The sequence below is a fragment of the Nuphar pumila genome, chromosome 3 (assembly GCF_984573655.1).
Source record: "Nuphar pumila chromosome 3, dmNupPumi1.hap1.1, whole genome shotgun sequence".
NCBI classification, from domain to species: domain Eukaryota; kingdom Viridiplantae; phylum Streptophyta; class Magnoliopsida; order Nymphaeales; family Nymphaeaceae; genus Nuphar; species Nuphar pumila.
In genome coordinates, this window is record NC_143251.1 from 33,215,440 (window position 1) to 33,240,067 (window position 24,628).

Here is a 24,628-nt window from a genome sequence, read left to right on the forward strand (position 1 = left end):
TAAATATGGTATGTTGTAAGCCATTGATTTTTCAATCCCTGCAAAATCCTATATACACATAAGAATAACATGATCCAAACACCAATTTCTACTAACCCAAATATGTACATCATATATCGAGGGGTAGAAGTGCCAAAAACATCAAAAAATGAAAAATATTATAGATTTTTTAGTAGGGTGTTCCTTACAAGGGTACCAAACACTATATATATATATATAGGTATCTGCCTACTCTAACCCATGTCTACCATGGTCTATTGAGCTTTTGAAGGGTTTTTTCAAGTTTTTCTCAAATCTGACCATACAGGTGTTCTACATGGTTGATTTTATAGGAATTGACTCTTGCAACGTCTAATTCCGATAGACGGGTAGGTTTTTATAAGGTTTGAAAATCAATACTATACAAAATTTATAAATATCATAAATATCTAAGGCTTAAAAATCATGTTTTTTTATCGAAAAAACACAATCCAAGCATCGTTTTCTAGCAAATTGACCATACTGGATGCATCTGCATGGTCAGGTTTGTGAAAAACAACTCGAAAACCCCTTGTTTGCTCGCAGTAGGCACGAAACAGAGTAGGCAGTTACCCTCTACTTGTATATATATATAGCATTGGGTTGGGATGGCTGGAAGGGGTGGTTTGTGTTTTGTTTTAACCGAATTTCACCCCATGGATGTATTCAGCATAGTTAAAGTAGTAGAAATCGACCCTTAGATTGTATTTTCTCCACATGAAAACATGATTTTTGAGGGTTAAAATTTTGGTATATTGTAAGCCATTGATTTTTTTCAACCCACAAAAAAGGCTGACACGCACATCAGAAAACAAGAACCAAGGGCATGTTTCTACTAAACTAAACATGTAGATCACATATGAAATGTTAGATGTGCAAAACAAAATCTGTCTTTCAGTAGGGGTTCCTCACCAGCTATACAAGCTCAAGAGAATAGAGAGAGAGAGAGAGAGTGGAAACTAGAAACTAGAAACTTCATTCATTCTTTTTGAGAAAAGATACAAGGGCTGACTCCTCTTTACCAATGTTGTAAGTATCGTACCATACGATATTTATTGTAACTATGACCTAACTCGATACGATACACGCTCGTATCATGATACGAGTGTGTATCGTATTCGTATCGGTTGTATCATATGATACAGACATGTATCGTACGTGTTGTATCATACGATACGTGCTTGGAGCACTTTAAAATTGCTGAAACTTGAAATTTTTAATTGAGTTTTAAAGACCTCCCTAGTGTTAAAATGTAAAATTGTAAATATATATATAATAATATTATATATATTTTTTTTTCTTTTTCTGTAACTTTTTATTTTTTGTTTTTCTGTCTTCTAGTTAAGTTTGAACTAGACTGACAATTGCTAGTCAAGTCCTGTCCAGACTTGACTAGCAATAGAGTTGTTGGACTCTAGTCTAACGGCTCTATTTAGAGCCGTTGGACTGTGTCCAACGACTCTATTGAGTCCTCTCCTCCCTCCTCTCCTGCTGTGTATATATAGGGCTGCAGCCCCTCTTGTAAAGTTAGTTCAATGCTTCTTAAGCATTGCCTTTCTATTGTTCAATAAAAGGAATATTTTATTTCTTTTTGTTTGTTTCCTTTTATACCCTTCTTAAGGGTTATGCCTAAATGTCTTGTTAAGACATAATCTATTGTGAATCTCAGTTCGTGTTTGGAAGATCGTCATCTCATTTCATGGTATCAGAGCTGCGGAAGTATTAGATCTTGAAGAATAGCTGCCTCGGTTTCCGTGCTCATTTGCAAAAGTGTTCGCTACTTGAAGAGAAGTGTTTCATCACTTCATTGGGGAAGATTTCACATCTTGTTGTATTGTATCTCTTTTTTTTTCTCACTTATCTTCTTGTTTCTCTTCTATCCCTATTTTTTCTTTCTCCTTGTAATTGATGCATGACAATGATAAAGTCACCATGATGCCTATGAAATTAAGTGATACGAACTATGTAACATGGGCTTCAATCATGAAGCACCATATATGGGGAAAAGGCCTATGGTGGATTGTGGATGGTTCTGATTCGGAACCTAAGCTATCTCTTACTAAAAAAGAGGGAGATAAAGAGGTTCCTCTATTGGAAGAAGAGAAAATCAATGCTCTTGCCTCTTACGAGAAGAAATGGAAAGAATGGAGAATATCTCATGTGAAAATAATGTCATGGCTTATCAATAGCGTTGACATTAAAAAATGCTCAAGTCTTGCCAAGTTTGATCATGCCGATAAGGCATGGGAATACCTTAAAAATATGTATTCCCTTAAAGATATTGCACACGTGTGCAATCTCCAAGAAAAGGTTCGAATGATGACCCAAGGAGACAAAACTATTCGTGAATCAATGGGTTGTCCGAACTTTGAGAAGAACTTTCCCTTTTAGAACCAAAGTGGCATTGTGCCGAAGACATCGAGTTTCGTCAGAAACAACTCGATGCTGAACATTTTTACAAGTTTATAACTGGATTAAGGCCGGAATTTGAAACCACTAAATCGGCCCTCCTTCACCGGGGAAAAATACCTTATATTGTTGAAACTATTGAAGAATTAATAATGGAAGAAAAACGTCTCCAGAAAGGTTCTTCAAAAACTGAAGATGATTCTGTTCTAACCGTATCTAGACCAGAGAATCATATTCGATCATATAGACCTCCTCACTTTAACCAGCAAAATGGTGACTATGACAAAAAAAAAAGTTATTTGACATCACTGTCATGAACCGGGACACTACAGGCCACAATGTCTCAAACTCAAGGAGCTGAGAGAGAAAAGAGTTGCAATTGCTGGATCAGAGCCTAAAGATCAGGATGCACCAGTTTCCATGGACCAACTAATGGAGATTCTTCAGCCTCTCGTCAAAGGTGTCTTTTCATCTAAAGCTTCAACCGGCGCAACAGCCTCATCTTTTTTCGATCCAGGTAAAATTTCTTGGCTCCTTGACTCTGGTGCATCTTTTCATATGGCCCCAAAGAATCAAAGTTTATCCGAATGTGTTAAAAATAAAAAAGTGTGTCAAAGGTCTTTACAGCTGATGGGACTTCTCTTAAAATAGAAGGAATAGGAAATTTTGAAAGGATTTATAAAACAAAGAAATTTTTTATTCCAAAAATTAGACATGTTCCCAAATTGAATTTAAATCTTTTATCTGTATCTCAAATTTCTGACTATGGGTGTAATATTTCCTTTTCTTCCCATGGTTGTTGGGTACAGGATCGCCAGTCAGGCAAGCTGATTGGGGAAGGCCATAGAGAAGGAGGACTCTATTACATAGATTTTTTTAAAAAGTCGAAGAAAGCTTTTTGCTATAATATTCAGAAAATTGAGTTGGAACTGTGGCATAAGAGACTTGGTCACCCAAATATAGCCAAAATCCAACTTTTTCCAAATCTAGAAAAATTTTGTAACTCTGAATCAATTGATTGTAAAGATTGTATTCTTGGCAAAATGAAAAGATTATCATTTCAGAACAGAACTTTTTTCTCTTCAAGACCACTTGAAGTGCACCAGAGATTTCTAAAGGAGGATTTGCTTACTATGTTATTTTTGTCGATGATTTCTCTCGGCATACTTGGATTTACATTCTTAAACATAAGTCTGAAGTATTTTCATACTTTCAAACTTTTCATAATATGGTTAAAAACAAGTTTCAAAATGATATTACTATTTTTCGCACAGATTCAGGGGGAGAATTTTTATCCACAGATTTTAAAAATTATCTTAAATTGCATGGCATCAAACATCAAAGATTTGTCCTTATACACCTCAACAAAATGGGCTGGCAGAACGAAAGTATCGTCATATTATGGAAACCACTAGGACTTTATTAATAACAAATCAAGTCCCGAAAGATTTTTGGACAGAAGCAAACTTAACTGCCACCAATCTCATTAATAGGATGCCATCCTCCTCTTTACAAAATATCACTCCCGTTGAAAAACATATGAACATTTCTCCAGACCAGAGTTACCGGAAACGCCTATAGAATAGGTGAAGCGCGCTTCCCCGGGACGCGCTTCGGAAGCGCGAAATGCAGCGCTTCCGAAACGCGAGGGGAAGCGCAGGTTCAATTGAGGAAGCGCGTCGCCCTTTAAAGGGAAGCGCGTCCCCCTTTAAAGGGAAGCGCGTCCCCTTTAAAGGGGTACGCGTACCTCTTTAAAGGGGGACACGTACCTCTTTAAAGGGGGACGCGTACCCCTTTAAAGGGGGACGCGTACCCCTTTAAAGGGAGACGCGTACCTCTTTAAAGGGGTACGCGTACCCCTTTAAAGGGAGACACTATTATGGAAAGGTCGAATTTGCCCTTAAATTTTTTTTTTTACACATGAATATATTTTTTACCGAGGTTAAAATGGGTATTTTATAAAACCCGTGAAAAAATAAAATCGAAAGGGGCTTAGGGTTTTGTTTTTTCACGCGTTCCGACTCCTCTCTCTCTCTCTCTCTCTCTCTCTCTCTCTCTCTCTCTCTCTCTCTCTCTCTCTCTCTCTCTCTCTCTCTCGAGTTTTCGGCGAGCTCCAAGTTCCGGCGACCTCAAAAAATTCCGGTGGCCTCCACCGACTTCCGAAGATGAAGATGTTCACCTTCAGGTACGCTATCTTCTCTTACCCCCCTCTCCCACACTCCGTCACTCTCTCTATCTCTCTGTCGTGCGAGCTCCCCTCCAGTCAGCAACACCAGTGGGATCCAATAGGGTAGTTTTGGGGAAAGTGATCAAGGGTTTTTTCTTTCTCGGTGTAGATCTATCGCAGGGGTTGCTAGGTGTAAGATTCTTTTTCTGGGTGTATATCAAGGGTTTTTTTGTTCCTGTAGATCAAGGGTTTGTTTGTAGTTTTTTTAGTTTCTGATTCATTATCGCAGCGGTTTTTTTTATTCATTCTGCATGAAGCAGTGGGTTGTTTTTTATTGTCTTCATGATACGCTATCTAATGATGGTTTAAAAACTGGCCGAGTCAACCTAGTGACTCGGTTTCACTCAGGCATTTAGTGGGTCAACCCAAAAATGAACAAAACTTTGCTGATAGGGGTTCGAGGGCGCAAATAGGGGTGTAGCAAGAAAAAAAAATGGTGTGATAGGGGTTCAGGGGCAGCATCCTCCTTTTTTTTTAGATAAAATAAAAATGGCTACAATTATTAATAAAAATCTATTTCATATGGACAAATCAAACTATTTACTGCAGTCAGGGTTGGGCTACAAAAATGGATAAAAATCTATTTCATATGGAATCAGAGCTGGGCTAATACTGAGCTTTTAAAAAAAAAATTTAACTGGACCGGGAGGCCCATATTTTGCTTTGATGAAGAGTTTTCGAGTGATATAGGGCTGGTGTCTGACTTGTGTGGTGTGAGGTTCAGCTCGTGAGCAGAGGTTTGATTCCTTCATTCTCTCTAGAAAGTACATTTAAGGAACAGGGGATTGTTAGAGACTATTTGTTTCATTTTTCCGTTGCAATAACATGATGGTCTTTATCTTTTGTTTTGTGTTATCATATGATGATCATTTATATTCTTATTTGAGACCCATGAATGAACAGTATATTGGTTGAGAAACATTTCACATTTTGTGGTTGTTTAACTGAGTTTATTTGGTCGTCTTTTTTAGAAATAAGGGTTAATGCAGTATTTTTTTATCATTCTTGTAGGTTTTAACTTTTAAGTCATTTTGACGATTGCTTGAATCCTGATTCCTGATCAGATTGACTGGATCACTTTTATTATTCTTTTACTGTTGGATATATATGGATTATTGATTTATTGTTTTCAATTTCAAAGTCAATGAAAAACATGTTCTGCCTCCACAAGTTGTCTTATGGTTTCATTATGGTGTTTGATCTTGCAGACTTTTAGAATCTATTCTCTCCTTGATCTCTTGAAGTGATTTTGCTTTATGTGAATTCTGAACTTACATGTTGATCAAGTGAACCAAGCATGATAAAAGAAACAAAACAAAAGAGATACTTATAAGTATCCTATAATATATAAAAAATATATTATAGGAAAATTCTTGAATTCATATTATAAAAACATATTATACAAAATGTATACCAAGCATGATTGAGCTTATCATCCCTATTAAGTATGAATTATTTGATATACTGAGCGTGGGCACACCCAGGCTCGGCTCATTTACTCGATCAGAAGAGTGGGGCAACTAGTATGCTGCAGCTAGTTGTTTAAAATTTTAAATAAATATCATTATTGCTAGTAACAGTCGGCCAATATGAATTTTGTTTTTCTTCGTTGTTATGTTATCTTATTTTGGCATTTTTTCATAAATACAAACTTTTAAAAGAACTTTTTTTTTTTAAATTTTGTTTGCTTTATCATAGTATATTATAGAATCATAAATCTTTCACCTCCTTAAATGATGTTTATTTATTTGTTTTAGTAATTGGTAAATTATGAGTAATGATTTGTGTTCTTCACTCTCCATTATTTACTGTTAATAATAGCTTTTTTAAAGTGTTTTAGGTTGATTCTGATACTTTTATGATGCGGATATATTTGCATGTTCTTTGCTTCATTAATGACCATCTCAAGCTATGATCACGATAATTCTGATGACGATGACGATTCTTTGTACAATTTGGAGCATGAATCATCTAGTGGTGTTGGGAAGGGCAAGAAGAGGTCTTCTGCTTGTCCATATCAGTTTGAGGACCGAAACGAAAATTGTTTTGATGAGGAAGATAAAGAAGAATATGACTTGGATGACTACTATTCTGAAGATGACCAAGATGATGAACCACCTAGTATGCATAAAACAACAGTGCTATGGCGCCATGTATTGAAACAAAAGAAGAGTGGGCAAGGAAAGCAAGGTGGAACCCAAGTTTTTATGTGCAGGCACTGCAAAAATATTTATCATGGGTCATATACTCGAGTTTTTGCACATCTCATGGGATCTCCAAAGGGACAAAGTGTTGGGATTGCCTTTTGCCCTGAAGTTGCAAAAAATGCAGAATTGGCAAAAAAAATTAAGAGGCAAGTTCGTCGAGTGGACGTTTCATCAAGTGCATTTGAGTTGAGGAGATCAAGAATTGATACTCCGAAGAAGCCTATTAGTATGACTACATCATCTAGTGGAAGCCGAAAAACAGTTGATATTCGTGATACCTTTAAAAAGGTAGAAAGAGATGATGTAGATCACAAAATTATCAGATTTTTGTGTGCAAATGGCATACCTTTCAATGTGCTTCGATCACCATATTGGGAAGAGATGATATCTGCAGTTAGTAAAGTGCCTGGATATAAACCCCCATCATATAAAAAAGCGCAAACAACGTTGCTTGACAGTGAGAAAGAGTGTGTTCACAGGGAGTTAAATGAATTTCGAGAAAAGTTTGAGGAGTTTGGAGTTTCCATTGTCTCAGACGGTTGGACAAATATCAAGAACAAACACTTGATAAATATACTTGCCTCACTGTTTTGGCTCGATGTTCTTATATGCAAGCGATTTTTCTAATGTGCAACAGTCAGCTGCAAACATTGACGAGTTTTTGAAGACGGGATTTAAACTTGTGGGGCCTTCTAATGTAGTGCAAGTGATTACAGACAATGCAGCAAATTGCAAGTTAGCAGGTGAAGAATTAAAACAAACGTACAAGTATATTTTTTGGTCACCTTGTGTTGTGCACACACTTAATTTGATCTTCAAGGATTTGGCACATGAGTTTCATTGGTTGGGAGAAACATATTTGCAGAGTAAAGAAATTGTGAAGTATATCACAAATCATTCAAAAGCACTAGCAATCTTTAGAAGCAATGAAAAATTAGAATTAATAAAGATTGCAAAAACAAGGTTTGCTTCACATTATACTACTTTGAAACGCTTGCTTGATGTGAGGGAGAGCTTAAGGCTCACAGTAATTTCAGATAGATGGAGCGATTGGAAGCAATCATGCACGGATGAAATTATGAAAAAAATGGTTGTTACAACAGAAACAACTGTTCTTGATGAAGAATATTGGGATTCTGTACGTTTAGCATTATTGATTACAAAACACATCTATAAGATGATTAAATTTTGTGATCAGGAAGGCCCTATAATTGGTGAAGTGTATTAAGGCATGGACAACATGTTGGGGGAAATCAAAGACAATCTAAAAGGACAACCAGATTTATATGAAAAGATTCATAAGATTGTCTCAAATAGATGGGATAGAATGAATGTGCCTCTCCATAGTCTAGCCCACATGCTTACTCCAAAATATTACGAGTCGGAGTATCTCAAAATCCCAGCAGCAGGAGGGGTCAAACGAGTTTCTCCTGGTAAAAATTTAATTCTATCTATTTAATAAAGTTTAAAGTTAAATGATTTAATTATTTTATTATTTCCTTTGCATTTCTCTTGTTATAGTTACTAAACATTTTTTTTTTGCAGAAAAGGATAATGATATCTTAGACGGTGCAATGTTTGCGCTTGAAGTCATATCTTCTGGAAATGAAGAGTTATCTACACTTTATAGGTCACAACTTGTGGCTTTTGCATCAAGAAGTGGAAGATTTAGCCGAAATGCAGCACGAATAGATGCACTGAATCCTACAATGTCAGTGCTTAATTGGTGGCGTTTTTATGGTGGTGATACACCGGAGTTGAGAGCATTAGCTATTAAGGTTTTATCTCAACCTATTAGCACATCTTCTGCAGAAAGAGTGTGGAGCACCTATAGTTACATTCACAATGTTAAAAGAAATAGGCTCAATGAAGATCGTGTTGATACCTTAGTGTATATTCATTCCAATCTTCGATTGATTGACAGGTATAATTAAACTGTGTTGTACTTTTGTTTTGGTATTTTTTTTCTCTTTTTTTATCATTGATTGTTTACTAGCATTCATATTTTATATTCTTGTTATAAAAGGTGCAACAATCGCTATAAAGAAGGGCCTAGTCAAAAATGGGATATCAATCCAGAACTTCCTATTGTAGAAGAAAATAAGTTGAGATTAGAGGATATGTGATGGAGAGATTTGGATGATAGTGCACAACAATCAAGCACTATTTCCAAATCCAAACATAAAGATGCACAACCAAGAGCTCCATTACCTCCAATAATTATACGTACAAATGAAGTTGAAGAGCATACAAATCAATCCATCAGAGCTAGTAGAACTGCAGATATACAAGAGCGACCATCAGTTCCTCATGGTCGGATTGATCGTTTCTTTAGCCGGAGACCTAGGCAAGGTATGTTGATATTGTGTTTTTTATATTTTAAATTGTGGTTTTTGAACATTTTAACTTTTTAACGTATTCATTATAGGAAATGACAGAAGGAGCAGAAGACATGGTCGTGGAGGACAAGATGCACGTGATGATGCAGAAAGTTCGCGATCTATTGCTGACTTGAAGGGGAAGAGAAAGATGACAGATTAATGAACTCTTGAATTATTATTTTTTTTTATGATGTAGTTGGAGTAGTCCAACTTAAAAACTTTTATGTTACTTTTTTGTCATGGTCTTATAATATTTTTTTGGTATACTTTTATTTTGAATCTTGCATGATGAAGTGAAGTAGTGGATTATGTTAATTTTAAGGTTAGACTTAGAGTTTAGAACTTTGTAGCTTATAATTTACAATTTAGAAATTTATAGCTTCTTAGGTCGCTTCCGGTTCGCTTCCTATGTCGCTTCCGAGACGCTTCCTATGTCACTTCCGAGACGCTTCCCGGTTCGCTCCTAAGTGGTCCCACGCTTCCCGCTTCCTAAATTTTTGAAAGTGTCTCGCTTCCCGCTTCCCGCTTCCCGCTTCCGCTTCCCGTATCGCTTCCCGCTCCCGCTTCCTCGACTGGCAACTCTGCTCCAGACTACTCTAGACTAAGAATATTTGGGTGCAAATGTTTCATATTTACTGACAAAAATGATAAACTTTCCCCTCGTGCAATTCCCTGTGCCTTTTTAGGATATGCTGAAAATCAGAAAGGTTATAGATGTTTTGACTTCAAAAATAATAAGACTATATGTGTAGAAATGTTTCCTTTCTTGAAAAGGAGAGCTTCTTTGATTTTAAAAAATCAAAGGATGTCACTGAGTACTCCTTTTTGTTAGATCTAACATCAACATCTGATGAATATGACCTTGATTGTAACTTTGATAATGATCAAATAATTATTGATCTTGATCATAGTGTTGAAAATGAAGAAGTTCATAGGGATACTAGTATACAATATTTCAGGCGACAAGAGTCTAATCCTCCATGTGCACTTGAAAAATACTCTAACATTCCAACTAGACAATCATCCTGAGTCTCAAGGCCTCCAGGAAAGTTTGTATCATGCGAGTCCTTCTCACCTACATATAGGACAGTTATTGCATTAATTCACTCATATAAAGAACCATCCACATATTTTCAAGCAAAAAATGATATCAAATGGATAGAAGCCATGAAAGCTGAATTAGATGCACTTGAAAAGGCTTCTACATGGACTATTCAAGATCTTCCTCCAAGAAAGAAAACTATAGGATGTCGATGGGTTTATAAAATTAAAACCAAGACTGATGGTACTCTTGAAAGATGCCCGATTTGTAATACCCATGAATTTTATTCGATAAATAAACTTGAAATTTATGCCCTTGAACAGGTACATGGATATTTTTAGTATTGTATGTGTTCTTTGTATTCAGATAACGGATATTCTGTTTGGATCTTCAATGTTGGATCCTTAATATCCTGTTCAGAACTCCGATATTCCATTCGGATCTTAGGTATCGGACTACAAACCTTAAATTGAATATTTAATAATAGATTTTGGTCAAATAGATTGGATCTTCGAAGTTTTAATCGAAATTATAATGAGAAAATTTCTATATGGGGTCTACAATACTTTAGTGAGATTGGTATAGCCTAGGCGATGTTCGGATCCACAATTTTGCATTTGGATCTTCGACATCAGAACTTCAATATTAATCGAGATCCTTGTATCGAAATAGTAAGGATCAGTGTATATTTAGTTGGATCCATAAAAATTCTTTTGGATCCATGGTTCCAAATCATATAATCAAAACTTTGGATTCTTGGATCCAGATTTATTAAAAGGATTGACGAAGCGCAATGGATCTTGGATCCATATTAATTTATGTCAATTTTTGGATAACGTAAATGGATCTATATTAACCTATGAAAGACCCACAAGATCGTATCGAAGAATAAACCAAATGTATTAAGAATATAGTAATTTAAAGCTTGTAATATATTAAATCCTCAGACGGATCCAAATTGCCCAACTAGGTGGTTTCATTAAAAGATTTGGGTTGAGGGTCATGAGTGTGGCCAAACCAAAACCGTACCCAAATTAGGAGTGTTAAAATATATATATATATATATATATATATATATATATATATATAAATAATAAAATAAATGATAATAATAATAAAAACATAATAATAATATATATACATCTAGATCTGCGGTTGGACCCGTATGGGCCCAAATGCATGGGGTTCGTGGGTTGCAGACCCAGTCGAACTGAGCCCGCACCCCACTGGTGCATTAAGTAAAGAAAAAAAAACACACACACATTTGGACCCGGGTTGGATCCGGATCCGACCCGGATCTGCCAACATGTTAGGGTTAAAACTCGCATGGCCAGGGGTTTCTTTTAAAACTTTCCCCTGCGCCGCTCTCCCTCTTCCTCCTTCTGTTGAGGTTTCCTGATCAACGCCCTCCCGCACCCTTAAAATCACGCAAGGGTGAGGGGAGGCCCTCACCCCTGCACTCTTCTTCTCTCTCTCTCTCTCTCATCTCCCTCTCTGTTTTACAATTGCGCAACAACAAGCCGTCGGCGCCGGCGATCTGGTTCTTGCAACAACGGCCACCTCCTGTGTTTTCTCTCGCCGGAACAGGTAGGATTATGCACCTTTTCTTGTCCGGTGTTGATTGCATCCAGTTGTGTTTGGGTCGGTCCAGGGGAACCCCGATTTTTTTTCCCTCACGTTACGAGCATGTCAAACCCCGATTATGGTGTGTTTCCAAGACGAAGATGGGAGGTTTGACTGCTCGAAAACTCTGACAGGTGAGTGGAGGTTTCCAGTAGCGGCGATTCTTTTTGTAGGATCCTGTGCTACTATTGTATGAGTTGAGTGATTCTTGAATGGGATTGGGTTTTCGTGGGAAGATTAGAAAGGGGTTTTTCTTTTGATTTGTAACCCTTTCTGATTAGATATCAATTGGCTGTGGGTGTTTCTGTCATGCCGGAACTTAAGGTATGCCTGGTGTGCTCCAATGCGGTGTCGGGATCTCGATGGCCACTACACTGATTTGGATATTTTTTCTCTCTTGCCTAACCCTAACCTGGGAAAATCCCAAATCCAATAGATTTGGGGGTGCTTGGTTAAAGCAATGGGTAAACTCTCCCGTGAAAAAAAAAAGAGAATACCCCAGATTTGGGGGTTTTCTGTCGATCTTGATGCTGGATAACCAGATTCAGGGGGAAGTGTTCCCTGAAAGTGAAGTTGAAGGTTGTTTCTGATTTTATTGGTAACCCATAGCATGTTGATATAGATTTTCTGTTAGCTTAATCTGCATCTGTTTCATTTAGAAAGACATAACATGTTTAATTCTTGTGAGTCCTAATTGGAGTCTGTTTTAACATACTTCTGTTAAATACCTGTTGGCCGATCTCCGGAGCCTGTTTCATTTAACATTAAATAGCATCCTTATGTTAGTTCTGGACAACCGAATGTGTTCGTTTCATTTGGACAAACAGAACATTCTTATATGAATTCTTGATTAGCTGAATGTGTATATTTCATGCTGAAAAGTTCAGCCTAATTACATTAAATCCTGTTAACTGAGTCTTGCGTCTGTTCATTCTGAATATAAACATGTTAATTTAATTTTGCTAACCAATTGTGATTATTACATTTTGTAAAGCATGGCATCTTTATGTTCATTTTGGGACAGTTGAATAGTGTATAGGTCGATCAGCCTTGTGAACTGATATCTTTGAGTGCTTTGATTTCAAATGATCAACATGTACTTAAAATAATATATATATATATATATATAGATTTATTTGAACTCGAAATGTCTAATGAATTGGTCCAATTGATTTGAGGTTGATGAACCAGACATTTATAGATATAGACAAACACCTATGAGGTCAAAACCTTGGATCAAACTTTTTTAATGTCTTAGGCTCTTATGTATTTAACCAGTTGCACCTGCGTGAATAATGATACTAAGTGGGTTACGTCTATAGTTATGGATGCTGCACCCAGTTGTTGTTGGGGCTCTATAGGGTTCTTTAAATTGCATTCTTTCAGTTTTCTCTAGTGCTATGACTGATTTACATGAAATACCACGTGCTTACATTGCTTTTTGTCAGAGCATGTATGAATTGTAATAATTGTATGCATCATGTATTCGGAAGTGTATCTTCGACTTTAAAGTAGATACGCTCTGATGTGAATACTCCAACGTGAATCTATATAGTATACCACTCGTTAGACAGCGCAATAGCCGATACTATATTGATCTAAATCAGGGGTAGGCTTTTCAATTACTTATTGTGGAATCCAACATAAATAATAAGAACAAAGTACCGATGCCAGGCTTTCTGCTTTGAAAAGGTCTAGCCCAAGATTTGCAATTTCAGTGCTTGTGGACCTCAGCTCCTTAGTTGTATAACTAAATTTTTCACCACTAGTGAGAGTTTAACCAGCATGCCTATGTCGTCTCATTGTGTTCCATCCTTTGAAGCAGATTTTCATTATTGTTCATGGTAGCAAACATAAAATAATTGAACAGATATGCGGATTTAACAAATGCATGTATTATATGTGTGTTTTGTGGTTTTGACAGGCATAGCTTAAATGTTCCCATTTTAATGCTTTGAAACTCTAGACACAGTTTATCTTTAAGGCTTAAGCTCATGTTATCTGTGTTTGAGGAATGAGGTTGTTATATTGGTTTCAAATATATGATGGTGCACTTAATGACATATGGATAAGTGCCTTTCCGCGAGGCAGTCACTTGGGAAAACTTTGTCTAGCGGGCAATATGGATTGATTACCCGATGCGGGTACTGGGGCTGCTAAACCTGTGTGAAATATCAATAATGCTGAAAAGAAACTTAAATTTATTTCTGTGTTTGACTGGTTTAAAGGCACCGGAGCACTTTGGGTGGGTTATGCAATTAATATGACAAAGGATTGGGACTGTTCTATACACCTTGGTAAAATGACTAAGGTTGGGAATTCTACTGCTGTGGTAGTAGAAGGAAGTTGGGGGAAATGCCCTATACTTCGAAAAATAAATTAAAAGAAAAGATTAACACACTCAGATTCGGGCTTACCTTGGAGAGGGTAGGTGGTACAAACTTCGAGGACATGTGTTTTGGTTCGAGCGTAAAGCGACTCGTTGGTCCCCAGTCCTCGGAGTTGGGGGGACTCAGACTACCAATATGTCCTAGGTGGTAGCTCTTTGTTCTTCTGCAGAAGTTAGGGATGCATCTTGTTTTGGTTTGGCCTTTGGGAGGTTCCCTCGGTCACTGACCGCTCCCTTGGGATTTCAGTCTCAGTTAGAATGTTCGGGTTAATAAAATACTCTTGAATAATATACCCCCGAACGTTCTCTTTTGTGATGGTTGCCTCGACCCGTGTGTACCCGCGGGATAAGAAAAAATAAACATCAATTAGAATATTTTAGGTATCACAGTGAGTGGAGTTACTAGGGAGACATGTTTATATTCTTCCAGCATGTTCTGAGCTTGTGATGAAATGACATCCTGCAATGTGTAGATATGAGATAATCAAACTCATATTGGGATTGCTATATGAATGTTATTGTTGTTGCAGAATATGGTTTAAATTGCTTAATGCCTTACTTGCTTAATTGTTGTCTTTACATCAAATGCTTTACTTGCTTAATTATAACTGTTGTATAATCTACTTACCTGCTTAGATATATGTGTTTGTTATTGTTGTTGCATAGTCTGATTTACGTGTTATTGTATATGTTAAAGATTTACACTTGACACCCACATCACATACTAGATCCATGATATACCTGCATTAAGAGTTATAGTTTTCCTACTTAGACGTGGTAGTCTAATTCCAATCAATTTACTATTTTTCAGGTAAAGAATATGGTTTATGAGCGGCTGCGGGATGAGGCATCGGGTCGAGATTTTTGGATTTACTGTTCCACGGATCGCTTGGGTTTATTGAAATTTTTAACTGTTCATATCATTTAAAACTCTGATGATTTTCATTGATAAATAGAATGAAATAAATGTGTTGGGTTTTCTCTCTACCGTAATGTCTCGAAATGCTTAACCCTATATTATTTTTTGTTTCCGCTGTTATAAAAAAAAGTCTTCAAATTTTGGGTTAAAATTTCGGGGCGTTACATGATTAGTAGCCAAAGGTTATGCCCAAGAATATGGCATTGATTATGAAGAAACCTTTGCTCTGACGGCTCGTATAACAACTGTCAGAACCTTAATTGCCTTAACCTCTATCAAGAAATTGTTTATTTTTCAAATGGATGTCAAAAATGTTTTTCTAAATGGAAAGCTAATTGAAGAAGTATACATGGAACCCCCTCCTGGTTTAAGTATTCCTAAGGGTAAAGTCCTTCGCTTAGAAAAAGCTCTTTATGGACTTAAACAAGCACCAAAAGCTTGGTATGATAGGTTTAGTCGTGTTATGATTGATATTGGTTTTCAATTCTGTTTAACTGACACTGCTTTGTTTATTAGGAATTCTGATGCAGGGATCATTGTGCTTCTTCTCTATGTGGATGATATAATCATCACCAAAAGCGATAAACAGGGAGTTAAAACGATCAAAACACTTCTTAAATCTCATTTTGAAATGACTGATTTCGGCTTGTTGAGATATTTTTTAGGCATTAAAGTTGTTTATTCTCTTAGAGAATATTTATTATCTCAGACTAAATTTGCTTTTGATATTGTTTCCCGGTCTGGTATTACTGATGATAAGAAAGTTGACACTCCTGAAGTTGTTAATGTTAAAATGAAGATTGATGATGGAGAACTTCTTGCAGATCTTACTCCTTACAGACAGTTTGTCGGGGCACTTTCCTATCTATCCATTATCAGACCAGATATAACACATGTTGTTCACACAGCAAGTCAATACCAACATGCCCCTACTGCTGTTCATATCGGAGCAGTCACGTGTATTATTAGATACATCTAGTCCCCTCTTTCATGGGAACTTTTCTTATCTTCCTTCTCTTCTCTTGATTTAATTGCATATACTGATGTTGATTGGGGAGGTGATCACAATAACAGACACTCAACCACTCGTTTTTGTGATTTTTTAGGAGAATCGTCGATCTCGTGGAGGTGTAAAAAGCAGCATAAGGTATCTCTCTCATCCATCGAAGCTGAATACAGAGCCATGGCAACCACGACCATGGAAGTAGTTTGGCTCCGACGACTGCTTGCTGACATGGGAGTTGAAGCAACAAAGGCTTCACAATTGTGTTGTGACAACAAAAGTGCGATCTACATTGCCAGTAACAAAACATTCCACGAATGCACCAAACACATCAAAATGGATTGTCACTACGTCAAAGAGAAATATCTACACGGGACAATTGATCTGCCATATGTTACTTCAGAATATCAATTAGCAGACTTCTTTACAAAGCCTCTCGCTGCTCCCCGATTTCGCTTTCTCTTAGACAAACTTTCGCTCATTATACCGTAAGTTTGAGGGAGTGTTAAAATGTAAAATTGTAAATATATATATATAATAATATTTTATATATATAAATATATTTTTCTTTTTCTGTAACTTTTAAATTTTTTTTTTATCATCTAGTTAAGTTTGAACTAGACTGACAATTGCTAGTCAAGTCTGGACTCTAGTCTAACGGCTCTATTTAGAGCCGTTGGATTGTGTCCAACGACTCTATTGAGTCCTCTCCTCCCTCCTTCTCTCATGATGTGTATATATAGGGTTGCAGCCCCTCTTGTAAAGTTAGTTCAATGCTTCTTAAGCATTGCCTTTCAATTGTTCAATAAAAGGAATATTTTATTTCTTTTTGTTTGTTTCCTTTTATACCCTTCTTAAGGGTTATGCCTAAATGTCTTGTTAAGACATCATCTATTGCAAATCTCAGTTCGTGTTTGGAAGATCGTCATCTCATTTCACCTAGGACCGTTTCTCTCATTTGTGTAGAAGCCTTCAGAGGAGAACCCACACACCTAAGAGGCGTAAGAGCGATTTGGGTGTTGATTCGTGTACAAGGGAGAGGGCCTTTGTAGATTTCTCATGTAAGGGTGCATATCCATCCTTTTTACGGATTCATGGGTGAAGTTGTTGAGAATCATTATACCTTTGGTGAAGGTGCTTGGATTGGTTGACAGTGAAGACAGACCAGCTATGGGTTATCTCTGTGAGGTCATGGATAAGGCAAAAGAAGTCATTAGAGATAATTTGAAAGTATGAGTCTTGTGGTATGTTCTTAATTGCAAGATATTTAATATTTTTTATTGTTCTTGTGAGATATGCATGCAATATTATCTATATTAGTTGATGTTTAATGATGTCTTATGCAACTCATAGAGACATAAATGCTTTATATATGATTTTACTATTGTATTTTGTGCAATTCATAATTGGTTTATGTGTTATGATTTTTTTTAGAATTTTGGTTATTTTTCTGATTTTTCTTGATATTTTAGAATTTTTGAAAATTTTTATTAAAATTTTGTGATTTTTTACAATACGTATCTAACTATGGGCCTGACCGATATGGGTAACGAACCACTACTTACAACCTTGCTCTTTACAATCTTTCACTTGACAAAAATATCCTTTAAAAAAACATAAATACAATAGTGACTAGACCATATAGAATTAGACAGATTTGACCTTTAAGACATAGCCACCTATACATACAACATTATATTACATGTAACCTTTAACACCTATAAGTATAGCAAACGTTATCCTATACAAATATATAGGATTAAGAGTATGTTTGAACGGTTTAATGTAGTGGAAAAAATGGCCTTAACCAGCACTAAAGGTCATCCTTCAAGCAAATTATTTTGATCTGTCGATACGACAACGCGATCAACAGCCCAAAAATGTTCAATAGGCATTCGCTAAGAAGCGTGTTCAAAGACACCTCTCTCTCTCTGCTTATATATAGGCTATGTCACAGGGATTTGGCCAACTAGGTGTCGCACCCGGGTCGATGTGACGCGATGCGGGTGCGGCACCTGGTGTAGTCAACCCAACCCTGGGTGCGGTCAATGCACCAAGGGTCATATATGTCCAACTTTTGGACTTTAAAAAAATGTGCCTAATGAAATGGGCTTGAGGATTAGGGCAAAACAGTTTTGCCCTCTCTCCCCTGTCTCCCAACGGTGCGAGTTACGAGCCTGCGAGACACCAACGTCGATGAGCTACGACACCCCGACACCGGCAACGCCTACCAACTGCTATCGTCCAGCGAGCACGATGTGTCCATCTCCAAGGTACGTATTCAATCTCTCTCTCTCTCAATCTCTCTCTCTACTTGTCTCTCAATCTCTCAGCTACCTCTCTCTATTTTTTCTCCATTTTCATATTGTGTGCCTCTCGCTCTCTCAACTCAATCTGTTAAAAAATATTGGGGCCGGGCCGTATGGCCCGTACGGGGATCTGTTAAAAAAATTTGCTGCTTTAAGCAGCCATTTTGCAAAACATGAAGGTCGAACAGAGTTTTCACAAGCCCAGCCAAGTCGAACTGAGTTTTTCCTGTGACATATGGTTCCTTATAATGTGTATTATTTATTGATGACTTGATGTTGGGTAATTTGATTGTTATTACTAATTTTGTTACTTAAAATTTGGTTGAATGCTCATGTTTTAATTACTAACTTGCTACTAGCATACTATTCTATTGTTATTGTTAAATACTTAGATATTTTTTACATTTGTTATTGTTAGTAGTTAAAATTTTAGTAACATATTAGTCTACTACATAAAATTTGTTAAAATTTTGTTACTAACTAGTTAAATACTTAGATAGATCAAGTTGCATTAATGTTATTGTTATATATTTTTCTCGTACCTTTCAGTATTTATTTATACGTACGGTGCTACTACGAGTCTACTATTGTATATGTTATTGACCTTGCACTCAATATTTTCAATCTTGATTGTGTGTATAATTGATTTTAATATAACATTTTTTTTGTTTTCAAGACAAAAATAACAGATAAAGGGAAAAGACTTGCATCATCCTTATCCCCAGATGTGAGTTTTGCAGATAGTGTTGCTAGTAGTTGTAGTAGGAGTGTTGATTCAAGTTTTTTAACTACAACATGTGATGATGGGGGTACACTATGGGCACATGTAGAAAAGCTTGTAAAAACTGGAAGAGGTGGTGGAAACAAGAGATTTCGATGCAAGCTCTTTGAAAGAGATTTTGTTGGATCTTACACAAAAGTTAAGGCTCATTTATTGAAGACATCAAGACATGGCATTGTGAAGACAATACAAGAAAATACAAGATAAATATGATAAGAGAAAGACAATGAGTGATTCTTGTGCAATTAATGTATCATTTTTAAGCCACCAAGAATATGCTCAAAAAAAAAAGTGAATGTAAGAGTAAGAGGAAGAGAAAGATGAACGATACAAGCATCATTCAATACATATGGAAATGAAGAGATGATAGAAAAATATGGAGATATTTTTATTCTAATTCACTCTCATTTAATGCAGCTAGAAATCCTTATTAGAAGGATTTAGTTACTTCTTTGGCAAATTGTAATTTGAGTAGATATGTACCTCCAAACTCAAAAAAACTACGAACCACACTTCTTGTAAAAGAGAGAGCAAACGTTAAGAGAATGCTAGAGATTAAAAATTATTTATGGGAACAAAATAGAGTTTTCATTGTTTCTGATGGGTGGACAGATATTCAAAGGCATCCACTAATTAATTTCATTGCTTTTTCGCTTAGTAGCGCAGTATTCTTGAAAGCAGTTGATGCATCCGGGGAATATAAAAATGTTGAGTATTTGAAGTAGTTGTTTATAGAAGTAATAAAAAAATGGGTGATCAGAAAGTAGTACAAATCATCACAAACAATGTTCCAGATTATAAAAATGTAGCATTGAGTTTGGAAAGTGAGTATCCTTATATCTTTTGGATTCCCTCCGTAGCACACAACTTGAATCCGACCCTCAAGAGCATCTGCAACCCTCAAAAGCATTAGGAATTTTGTTGTCAAACACCATCATTATAATGTTATATTTAATAGGACCATTCTGACCTGAAATTGTTGAAGGTCGTTGAAACACGTTTTGCATCAATCATTGTGATGGTAAAGAGGATTAAGTGAAGAATGCTTTGGTTAGCATGGTGACTGATGAGAACTGAACATTTTATCGTGTTGATGATGTTGTCAAGTCTCAAGAAATTAAGAAATTCATTGTTGATGATGAGTTTTGAGACAGAGTTGTATACTTCATTCAATTTACGCAGCCTATTTGAAAAATGTTGAAAGAAGTTAATAAAGATGAGCTCATGCTTTACAAAGTTTATGAAATGTGAGATAATATGATTGAAAAAATACAAGTTGTAATTTTTTAGCATGACAAAAAAAATCTTGGATTAGATGATTCAGAATTTTTTAACCATATTCATTCAATTTTAGTCAGAAGATGGGATAAGAGCAACACCTATGTCAAAGAGATTCGGCTAGCAGGGTGGGTGCGGGTGCGGCACCGGGTGCGGTCAACCCGACCCTGGGTGCGTTGACCGCACCCAGGGTCATTTTTGTCTATTTTTTTGGATTTTTTTTTTTTAAAAATTGCCCTATGAAATGGGCTGCGGAATTAAAAAAAAATCTTTGGGGGGGGGGGGGGGCTGCCCCCCTATAACCCCCTGACAGGGGCGGCCCCCCCTAGACCCCCGCCCGCTGACCGCGCAGCGGGACCCGCGCCGAGGGGAGCCCCCGGACCCCCCTTCCTGCAAGGGTAAAAACAATGACCATAAAATACACCCTTGAAGTTTAAAAATGACTTGGCGGTTCCATGCATTAATGGACACCAGTAGCTATTTTTGCAATTTTGTGTAAAAATAAGCTACACACTTATTAGCTGTGCATTCAAAATGCACAATTATTAATATGTTTTCCTAATAAAAATTACTAAAATGTCCATAATTGTGACAATTAATACACCTAATCACCATATCAATTTTTAAATTTGTTAGGGGCATAAAATTATGGTGAATGTGCTAACATGCATAAATGTCATTGACCTTAACAGCTACCAGCCTACCATACATTCATACATATACACTATACATGATATATATATATATATATTTTACATTTTTGCCCCTGCCGCACCCCCGCACCCGGGTTTTTTGGAAGTGCCGAATCCCCGCACCCGCACCCATGTGACATAGAGCAACACTCATTTGCATTGCATGACACATTCTCTTAATCCAAAATATTATGCAAAAAATTGGCAGGAAGGTGGCATTGGTCGTGTCCTTCCAAATTCAGACCCAGAGCTATCAAGGCATAGAAATATGTGTATGACAAGACTTTATCTAGAATCACATATTCTAAATAAAATCGCACAAGAATTTGGAATTTTTACATCTTCAAGATTTATATAGACAGGCATTACTAGCGAGAGAGGAGAAGAATACAGATCCTATCACATGGTGGTCAACATTTAGATCAGAAACACCTTTTCTCCAACGTCTTGCATTGAGATTGTTATCTCAATCTGCTAGTTCATCCTGTTGTGAAAGAAATTGAAGCATATATTCTCAAATCCACAACATGAAGATAAACAAACTCACCATAAAGCATGTAGGGGATTTAGTATATGTTCATTCTAATTTTCGACAATTTCGCGAACCAATGATGAATACAAGTACTAATTATTCTTTTAGTTATTTGACTATTTCTTAATTTTTTCATTTAAATGTACTTATATTTAACATTTTGAAATTGGTTTTGTAATGCAGACAAGGATCATCCAAATTTTGGGATGTAAACCCAGAAGAGCAACTTAGAGGGAGAACATGATTTTAACATTACAAACATGGATTTATCTGAGCTCAATCTTCCTTCTTTTGATGCATTTAATGATGAAGTAGAAAATTATTAAGATTCATTACCTCATCGTCATATACATTACGTAGGATATACTTTTGGTATGTAATTATGCATTGTTTGCTTCTTTTGTTAGTATATTGTATAATTTACTTCTTTTAGGCTTTACTTATTTGATTGTTTCTATAATATATTTAGGTTGATTTAATTGTGATGTTAGTTTTTAAGATGTAGAATAGAATTGTAGATTGTTAATTTGATTTATTACATGCATGATGATGAATTGATTTAATGATATTATGATAATTGTTTTTCATTTCATTAGTGTTACTGTTGTTAACTGTTAAAACTTAAAAATTATATATATATATATATATATAATTTTTTATATTTTTTCCCTCCCGCTCCCAAGTTTTTTTAAAGTGCCGCACCCGCACTCACACCCCCACCCATGTGACATAGTATATAGGGAAATGGAAACCTACAAAATGGGCACAGTGCTAAATGAAGCATGCTATTGGATTTTCAGTTTTTTTTCAAAATTCTAACTCCATAGTTGTGTTCAACATGATTGATTTACTAGAATCGACACTTGGATCATGCATTTTGGATGGCAAAAATGGTATTTGGAGCCTTGAAAATTTATAAAAATCATAAGCTACTGATTTTTGAAACCTTATAAAAACCTATCCAAGCATCGAAATCAAATGCTGCAAAAAGTGATTCCTATAAATACAAGCAGATAGATCACATTTATACGGTCACGATTTTGAAAAAACACCGAAAATCCAATAGCATGTTTCATTTATCACAGTGCCCATTTTCTAGGTTTATATATATATATATATATATAGAGAGAGAGAGAGAGGGAAAGGGTAAGTGTGGAATTGATACGTGCTAAATGGGTTTTTCTGCTCTTCTAGTGTTTTTTCGCAATTCCAACCCCATAAATGTGTTGAGCATGGTCGATTTACGAGGAATCCACACCTGGATCATGTGTTTTGGAGGAAAAAATGATATTCAGAACCTTGAAAATTTTATAAAGATTTTGGACAGTTGATTTTTCTAACCTTATAAAAACTCACCCATGTGTCGGAATCGAACACTTCAAGAATTGATCCCTATAAACTCAAGTACATAGATCACATCTGTATGGTCAGAAAAATAAAATGAAAAAACCCTGAAAAACTCATTTAGCACCTACCCATTACTCTCTCTCTCTCTCTCTCTCTCTCTCTCTCTCTCTCTCTCTCTCTCTCTCTCTCTCTCTCTCTCTCTCTCTCTCTCTCTATATATATATATATATATATATAGTGATAGCTGCCTACCACTGTCTAGCTAATTGTCAATGGACGTGAGCAGTTGGACAGCACACACGTCACAATGCAAAAAAGGACCTTTGGCGGAGCGCGAAAGCATCACTAAAGGTCCCAGGGCCTTTAGCAGCGCTTCACAAGCATCGCTGAATGTCATTAGCGGCAGACACGAAGTGCCGCTAAAGGCCTCCTAGACTTTAGTGGCACTTGCACGCACCACTAAATCCCCTTTTATCGAGTGTGTGTGCATTGAGCATCCATCGTGCGCTTGATGGATGCCCAGCATACGTCCATTTATGGTAGGCTGCCTAAGCTGTAGGCAGCTACCACCCACTATATATATATGGACACTAGAATATGCAAACTGAAAATGTGTGAACCAGAGTGGAACCGAAATTTTCATGGGCAATCCTGGTCGGGACGAAACCACTTTCCCTTGTCGACAGACAACGTTGGCATAATGTTCATACAACCAATCCATCCCCAAAATGACATCATATTCAGTCATATCGAGCAAGATTAGGTCAGCAGGTAAGTTCTGCCCTTCAAGTACAATTATGACATCAGGGATGTAGTTTACACATATTGAATTATATCCTATCAGATTGTACACATATAATTCATGTTTCAGAGATTCAGTATGTGCACCAAGTAATTTTGCAAATTCTACGGATATGAACGAATGTGTAGCACCACAGTCAAATAGAACAAGTGCAGCACAGCCATTGACAAATACAGTACCTTGTACCAGATTTCCTTTCTCCAATTCTTCCGCAGTGGTGGCATATACTCGTCCCAGCACCCTCTTCTGTGCATTTTGCTGCGGTGTTTGCTGCGGCTGAGATGGTTGGTGTTGCTGTCCTCCCCCGGCATTTCGTTTCTGCATATCCGCCATCTTCTTGTGGCACTGACGGGCATAGTGACCCATCTTTCCACAGTAAAGACATGCTCCTGTGTCTCTAGGGCAAGGTTGTCCATAGTGGGACCGGTTGCACTTCTGGCACACTCGATTTTGTCCTTGTTGCTGCGGAGGACGATTTCCACCGTTGTATTTCTGCTTCTTGTAAGGTGGCTGGTACTTCTTACCACCGTGGTGCTGAGGCGGACCGGCTACCCGCTTCCCCGGTGTGTCCTTTTGACTCTTCCTTGATCGCTCCCATTCCTCGTTTAGCATAGTAGCCACTTCAATGGCTTGTGCGAGGGTGGATGGCAGATTTATCATCACTCGTGG

At 36.8% G+C, this 24,628-nt stretch overlaps 1 protein-coding gene across 1 annotated transcript in view; it reads right to left on the reverse strand.

Moving 5' to 3' along the window:
* The window catches only part of LOC149842526 (uncharacterized), a 49,773-nt gene extending 25,481 nt beyond the window's left edge, over positions 1-24,292 (reverse strand). The window contains exon 1 of the mRNA XM_090000683.1: positions 24,200-24,292. Within this exon, the coding sequence (XP_089856809.1) occupies positions 24,200-24,292 (93 nt within the window). The remainder of the gene's footprint in view (positions 1-24,199) is intronic.
* Positions 24,293-24,628: the final 336 nt, after the last annotated feature.